The 7,963-nt window shown below is 36.6% G+C and overlaps 1 protein-coding gene across 1 annotated transcript; it reads right to left on the bottom strand.

The window, feature by feature from the left end:
• Window positions 1–6: 6 nt before the first annotated feature.
• On the bottom strand, window positions 7–6,872 carry LOC110444923. The gene is made up of 2 exons (XM_021489272.1): window positions 6,640–6,872; window positions 7–5,798 (listed from the first exon to the last, which is right to left on the bottom strand). Exon 2 carries the CDS (start codon window positions 5,477–5,479, stop codon window positions 2,939–2,941), a length of 2,541 nt encoding a protein of 846 aa, XP_021344947.1. The 5' UTR covers window positions 5,480–5,798; window positions 6,640–6,872; the 3' UTR covers window positions 7–2,938.
• Between the last annotated feature and the right edge of the window lie 1,091 nt (window positions 6,873–7,963).

Raw genomic sequence — 7,963 nt, 5'->3', positions numbered from 1 at the left:
TTACATCGTTGAAGAAATACACCAGCTAGCCATTATTGAAATAAATATGAAATTGTCTTTGCAACATTCGAGAACCTAGCCTATATTAATAAAGGCCTTTCCTATTTTAAAAGTGCATGTGGGCCTCTATCACTCAAAAGTGAAGCATTTGTTATTGACAGAGGAAATCTCAAAATTACTGTTCCAGCTTTTGTTCTGAGAAAATCGTAAATGTTCCATACACCCTCTTTTAAATAAGTTGGTAGCATGTACACTGATGCTTCAAATGATTCAGGTAATTTATTTATAACTACTACATCATAAGGTGGTAGTGAAGGTCTCAGGCCATCCTCACAAACTTTGAAAGTTCAATTGCTTGTGTTTTGATAGAGTGGAAGGAATGGATTTTTATGTATAGTAATTTAAGTAAAGCTTTGCACGACTGATCTGGAGCCCATAAGTAGGATTACCTGATCATACGAGAAAGTACTATAAGCAATGTACATGTTATCCCAATGTTTTTCAAAAACGTTAAATCTGTAAATTAAAGTTATTAATGTATATTTAATGGATTGCTAACCTTGTATCGATTGGCTATCATTTTGAAATTAAATGACGCAAAACAAATTGAGGCTGATAAAAGGATGCAACTCTTGTTATATCGGGTACTTAAATTTGAAATATGAGTAGGTAATATGGTGCATATTCATATTCATATTAATATTAATCTATACCGTCTTGGCCAATCCAGTTTTTTTATAGAAAAATAAATGTTTAGATGGAATAAAACCTGCTCGTGAAACTTATTTTAACGGATATGAGTAATTTTCAACACTTTTCACCATTTTCAAGATTTTTGAATGGTATATTTTTGCCATTGGAATCATTTATTGTCATAAGTGTCATAAATATTTTATTATTATGAAATGGAACAATACACAACAGCAATGATGATCTGACATACGCGTCATTGTTGTCGTCTACTTCAGTCAATTAGGATTCTGATTCGGTGCCTCTTGTTAGTTTTTCTAGAGGTTCTGAATCAAGAAAACATGACCAGTGAAAATTCATGAGAGGGAAACATTATGTTTTATTTCCCTGTCATATGATCAAATGTGATCCAGTCAGCCTTACTATTATGGATAAGGTATAAATAATTATATCTTGCAAAATAGAAGTGATTTACAAAAATTGTTACCGGTAGGTCAAACGTATGGTAGAGTTGGCATGTCGTTAACATATGTATGGTCCTGTTGATTTACATAAAAAGTTGACATGTCAGATAAAATGTACACATGTACGGTACAGAAAGCCTGTGTTTAGATCTGTGACTGTGGGTGTTTGTGCAAGGCTGAAATTCATATCATATGTAAATATAACATATATACCATTTCACTCTATGTTTAAATACATACTTCATCATTAACTTGTATGTGTTGTGCTATTAAGGATGTGACCGAGAAGAGTATAAGATTGTGAATGAAATTACCAGTCAAATGGTATATGTGTGTATGTATCATTATTTTGTTTGATTGTCATTAATATTTGATGAATGGATTCTAACAATAAATGTTATGTAACATGAAACAAATTTTGAACTTAAGACTTGTCTGTATGGATAACTACGGACCACCAGAACAGGTCAGATTTATTTTGAAACAATGTAACAATAATCATTTACTATATCAATTATTTTAAATATAACAGTTGTAATACAATCAATATAAATCACATATTGTAATAATGAAACGTCAATAACAATTAGTAAATAAGGTAAAACTTGGTATAAACATGTAAGAGATAATGTGGAGCTAAGCAACACAGCCAAACGTTTCCCTTTAGCATCATCAGATAGACGGGGAGTTGGGTCCTGACTTGTAAGTTGTATACTAAGTACATCCAATTTTCATGAGTTAGACTGGAGATGGCAATATGTTCAATTTCGTCATTATAAAACTATAATCATTATGTACCGAGTGCGACGGTGTAAAAAAAATCTTGAGTAATATCAGTATCGTGAACTCCAGATACACTCTAGACTAATCGAATGTGTCTAATATACCATACAGATGAAAATTTAAATGCATAGCTAACCGTTGTATTTTGTACAATATAGCTCTGGAGTTCTATCCAACTACTGAAATAGCTACCGGTAATTTATTTTGAAAACAAAAGAATTTCTATTCTGTACAATAGAGAGATCTTCTGTTAACCAAAGTATTTATCTTGCAATTTTTATTTTGTACAATAAAAAAAAAAGACTAAGTATCATCTGTAAGTTATTGAAGTACTTCTCCTGTCATTCCTATTGTGTACAATACCAGAGATTATCTCCTCCTAGCAGCTTTTAAGTATTATCTTGATGTTCTTATGTCAGATAATGAAGAAAGACAAGTTTCTCATCGGTAAGCTATTAAAAATATATTTATCTAAAAGTGACGTTCTTATTAAATTACACAATTGAAAATGGTTCATCTCTTTATAATTAAAATAATTTATCTTCAAATTCAGTTATTTTACAAGTGCAATGTAAAAGATCGATCCTGTCCTAGTTAAACTGGACATTTCTATACTGTACAGTTCGGAGTCCTCTCCCAACTAAAACTGTATAAATCAATATAAAAAGAGATCTACCCTTCCTTGGCTAGACTTTTGCATTCAGTACAAGTTACATAGTTATCTTTCTCAAATGTAGTCGTGTTACAACAAATTCCAATCATACAGATCACAGAGTATTAATTTAGTGCTACAAATTTCCGAAACGACAATGTCACTTTCAAGTTAGGTAACAAATACAGTTTATAAATTAGTTAAAACTAGAAATTTTAGCACAGTTTTACAATTTCGGCACATTGTCTGCTGTTCAGTAGAATACATGGCATTCGTCTCGGTTACCTGACTGAGAGTCAAGCCATTGTCAACCGTTAAGCAGTACAGAGGGCATTGTCCTCCGTCACACTCACAGTTCATCGACAATCTTCGGCCGTTTCTTCCTTCTGCTGTCAAACAGTTGGACCCTTAGCTTGTACTTGCAAGTCTTTGGTTGGTTGTCAATTTTGTTCTTCAGCATTTCCTTCATGGTTTCATACAAGGGGTGTGTACAGGGGGCCAGAGTTGTGACATCATATGATTGATTCCAAGTATCAACTACATCACTGATCAGACTAGAGCTTGCTCCTAAATCTGGGTCCTCCAGCAGTCGTGACCCTTCTTTTGGTGATGTGTTTGTGGTATAGGGCACATCCTGGTACTGGCTCAACAGTATGATTTCATGACCTTTCATGGGACTGCTGACAGAAAAGTTGTATGGGGAGAGAACAGCTCTAAACAAATTTAATTGAAGTGGTTGCTTTCTTTCATCTTTATCATGAAGATCCGACGAGATGCGGTCACCTTTGAAGATGACACGCCGTTTTGAGGACAGAAGATACTGTCCTGGGCTGAATGCTTCTGACATGATGGCAAGGATTTTATCATTGTCAGAGATCAACAGAAACACAGGGTGCTCTACCTCGATTGTGTCCTGAGAGGCCAAGAAATGACCACCAGTGAAAAAAATGGCTGGATTACTGATTGTGTGTACTATCCTGCCTGCTTTATTGTGTGAAATGAGAACTGTTCTACAGAACTTTTGACAGGGTGTCAGAATTCTACATTTGGTCTCTTCCTTTTTTTTCTCTGTCTTTTTCTCTACAGGTTGTGACTTTGTTTTCTTTTTCTTTTCTTTTGAATTTGGATCGATTGGATCGTTTGCCTTCTTGGGTTTTGATTTGGACTTTTTACCTTGTTCTGTAGACTTTTTACCTTGTGTTGTAGGCTTTTTATCCTTTGCTGTAGGCTTTTTATCAAGAGGGTTCTTTTTCTTTTCAACCTTGTTCTTCTTTGTCCCAGCCTCTTTAGTTGGTTGCTGCTTTGCCTTTTTTTCTTTTTTACATTCTTTGTTTTCCTTTGTACTTGAAATTTTGATGGAAGATTTTTTCTTTGCTTTTTGTGCAACTTTACTGGGAGAAGTTCCATCAGGTTTCTGTTTTGTTGTCTGTTCTTTATCTGGAGAAGCAGAAAGAGCACTTGCATTCATGGTGTGTAAACGGTATTTCCCTGGAGGTAGTTTCATGGAACCCATTGGTTTGTAGACCATTTCGAATGAAGAAGATTTTTCCGGAGACAGAATAACATACTTGTCACTGCCACACATCTTCATTACAACAAATTTGGACGGTGAATTATTAGCCATCATTGTTTGTAGTAGTTCGGCACTGGGCAACTGTGGGCCATCTAAATTATCCTTGTGTTCTTTTTGCAAGCCTGACTTTTGCTGACATAGAAGAGATCCCGACATTACACCCTGTCCAAGTGATTTTGACTGTACCTGCTGACCAAGTGGTCCAGAGTGTGTGGTATTACTAGAAACCTTGCCCTGAAGTTTACCAGGAACTTGATCCTCTTGGTGTTTTGGACATTTGATTGTGCTAGTTTGGTCATGTTTAGTTTCGTGACCGTTTCTTATCCCAGTAACCTTGGTTACAATGACATCTTCAGACTCACTTACAGTCCCTGGAGATCTGCTACTACTGGTACACTTGACACTCTTAACCTCTGTTGCTGGTCCCATGTTTGGGAGACCTTGTTGGGAAGTTGTCAGATCATATACTGGAAAACCATTGTTGTTGTTTTGTCCACTATTTTTTTCCCGATTCTGCTCCAGCATTGCACCATTGTTTTGAAACTCGGAAGACATCACTTGAAATCTACTAGACTCCGACGTATTCAACATTTGGTTTTGAAGAATATTTGGATTAGAATACAGACTAAAGTCTGTGCCGTGTACAAACTGACTTTGGTGCCCATGTGTTGCCTCCCTTGGTGGAATAGGAGCCGTCAAAGCTTCTGATTGACTGTAAATTCCATTTATGCAAGTTGTAGTTATGTGTCCATGATCTGGAGCTACGTTCATTGCTGGACCCCACACATTTTGTGGTGAGCCGTGAGAGGGTGGTGGCCTTGTGCCTTGTATGAGGTTTTGATTCCTGGGAGCTACCTGTAGTCCCTGACATGCCTGGTCCACATTGGGAAGCTGTCTGGCCCTTGTCACCTCAGAAAGATGTGCAAGCTGTTCCTGACTGTATTCTTGGCAATCCCCAAAACGAGCAGCCTGCTTTATGCTGTTTGGTGACAGTATTTGTCCACTGTTGTTAAATGGCATTTGTCTGTTGGTGGTGAAGAGTTGCTCACTTTTATCAGGAAAAAGTTGTCTACTGCTAAATGAGGACACGACGTTGGTTCCGGCTGACACCGATTGTATTGCATCGGGAGAAAGTAATTGTTTGATATGTGGAGAAAGTAAAGGCATGGTCATATTGGATGTGGGCAACTGTCTGTTGCTAGGAGACGCAAGATGTTCCACATTTCTCGGACACAGCATTGGCATGTTTCTAGGAGATACAGGTAAACTATTGCCAGGTGATGACAGTTGTCCAATATTGACAGAAGAAAAAGACATTTTTCTTTTCTGCTACAATGCGACACAAGTTGTAAATTGACTAAACTGTGTAAAGTTTCTTTATACCTGGTGGAATTTCTCTTTCACCGAACAACACTTGACCTTGGGTTAATCACTCTGCCTTCCAACTGGAGGCTGCTTTAACTATAGTTCACCATGTCCTTTTAGATATATGTTATAGGGTTTGTGCTCCAAAACTGACCCACTGGGTTACTTCCTTTAGGCCTCTTTATTGAATAAAACCAGACTAGATGAAATTCAGGGAAGGTTTGTTTTTACTGCAATCATCTGGGCATTCCTGATTTCACTAAAGATATGCCTGAATTGAAAAGAAAAACATTGATTATTATTAATAATAATAGTACAGTATCTTATATCTTTGTTTTTTCACAATCTCTCACACTTGCCTTTGTCCTATCATATAGAATCATTGCATTTTCCCAAAAAAGTCAAGTAAGTAACTTTACTTGTAAACTATTATCCATTTTTTAAAATTTTATTTTTACTCTTTATCATGAATTATTTGATGAAGATCAGTTCTGACATTTCAAAACTTGCTACACTACACATATATAGAGTCCTATTCTGATCTTTTCATTTATTTATTGCTAATATTGGTATACATTTATCTACTATTCATACTTATTAAATTGTTTTGTGAATTGCATTTTTCTTACTTAATTATTATATTCATTCCATATATCCTTGATATTCTGTGAGTCTGATGAATATAATGATTATATGGCCAGTGAAGTGTCTTTAAAGCTAATCTAAAAATTGCAGATTTGCAGTTTACAATCATCATGTCACATGATATTGTTGAACTGTCGTAAGTTTAACCTACTATTTTAGGAGTCATTTGGGCCTACCGTACAGATATAAGATAAAAAATATCACTCAGTGTTTTCTCAAGGTTTAGAAAAAATGAGAGGGTTGATGGTATTAAAAGTAAGAGGTGGGTGGGACGCCTACAGTACTGTAAATTGTAATCCCCTTCTGGAGAATTCAGATTTAGGCCCGTCCTCCAATGATCTTTGCGACTCAAAATTAGCCGAGTTATATTCTAGACTTATTCATCACAAAGGTTGTGACAAACGTGTGTTGTAAATAACAATTTAAACAAATTTATAAGCCTAGGCTAGTAATGAAAAAATACACACCTGTCTCCTCATGAAAGTCGTGAAATGACGTCCACATCTACGGAGTAATCTCACTGCGGAATATTGCACCATAGATCTTGAGTCTGTTCTGGCGGCTGAACCAAATATAACTTGTATGTAATTTCGTTTGTAGATCTATAAAATTAACGTGACTTAAAATACAACACATCTATTGAAAAATTGACAACAGCACTGCTTCGCTCCCTCATCATTCCGGAAATCATCACGCTGCAACGTCATTGTGACGTCATCTTAACACGACGGCAGGAAGATGGACTGGCCATTTGGTCTGAAAACGAGACCAACATCTAGAATATACTCAGTGTCCTTTTTGTTACCTTAATTTTTTTGAATGACACATTTTATAGATAATAAAACATGCCTCCGTTATCCTACTTTTAAATTTTCCCCGCCAGTACGCTCTTTCAGAGTTATCGTTCCTGTCATATGGAACAGGGACGACCGGGTGGGGAGTCGGCGCAGGGGTGGGACATCTCTTTTACGTGTTCCAAACTATTTGATCGGTTCGACCAGAGTTGTTCATCTTTGAAATAGCATATATCAACATTTGCTTGTTGTTATATATATGTGAACCCTGAAAATATAAATTAAAAACTTTTCGGCTAGTTCATCGAGTTGCCTCCCTTCGGATGAACTCATTTTTGGCTTCAGATGGATCCAAATTTTGCCGTCATCATGTGACACGGGTTATCTACAGGTAGATCCACTCCTTGTTTATCTGTCTCGTCTACTGTTACAGGATGGCGCCGAATGTTGTCCGCTCCGCCATAAGTATCTTCTTTGAATATGACACGCCTAGAATCGTCCACATCAAGAGCAAGAAAGTTGGAGTGATAAACAGATTTCTCCAATTGGTCATCATAGGTTACATAATTGGGTAAGAGTCTACTAGTACGGCAAACCGAAAGTACATCCATTGATTGAGGTGAATGTCTTGTCTTCTCTTGTTCTGGTGTTTGTCGCGGGTAAAGCGTTAAAATGTAGTTACCTTTAAATTTCAATAAAAACTGATAACGTTTGACCGACACTGCAAACACTAAATACAGTCTTAATATTCCACCAGGTATGCCATTATTTTCAAGAAAGGGTATCAGAAGGTTGATACAATACAGAGCGCTGTGACTACCAAAGTTAAAGGTGTTGCATTTCTGAATGGATCAGAAGTGCCTAATATAGAGAGCTCTTTATGGGACGTGGCTGACTATGTGGTCCCTGCCCAGGTAAGTACTGTTTACCAGTTATATCAGTTCACCGGTCTGTATTAAGCTATAAGCTTCTGGACCTCCTTGATTTTTGTCTCCAT

Source organism: Mizuhopecten yessoensis, unplaced genomic scaffold (genome assembly GCF_002113885.1).
Source record: "Mizuhopecten yessoensis strain PY_sf001 unplaced genomic scaffold, ASM211388v2 hete_36189140, whole genome shotgun sequence".
Taxonomy (NCBI): Eukaryota; Metazoa; Mollusca; class Bivalvia; order Pectinida; family Pectinidae; genus Mizuhopecten; species Mizuhopecten yessoensis.
The sequence above is the reverse complement of the archived record's forward strand: the minus strand, read 5'-3'. Positions and strand labels throughout refer to the sequence as shown.

Excerpts from the sequence above, each read along its gene's own strand:
- LOC110444923 (XM_021489272.1), bottom strand. The coding sequence starts at position 5,479 with ATGTCTTTTTCTTCTGTCAATATTGGACAACTGTCATCACCTGGCAAT.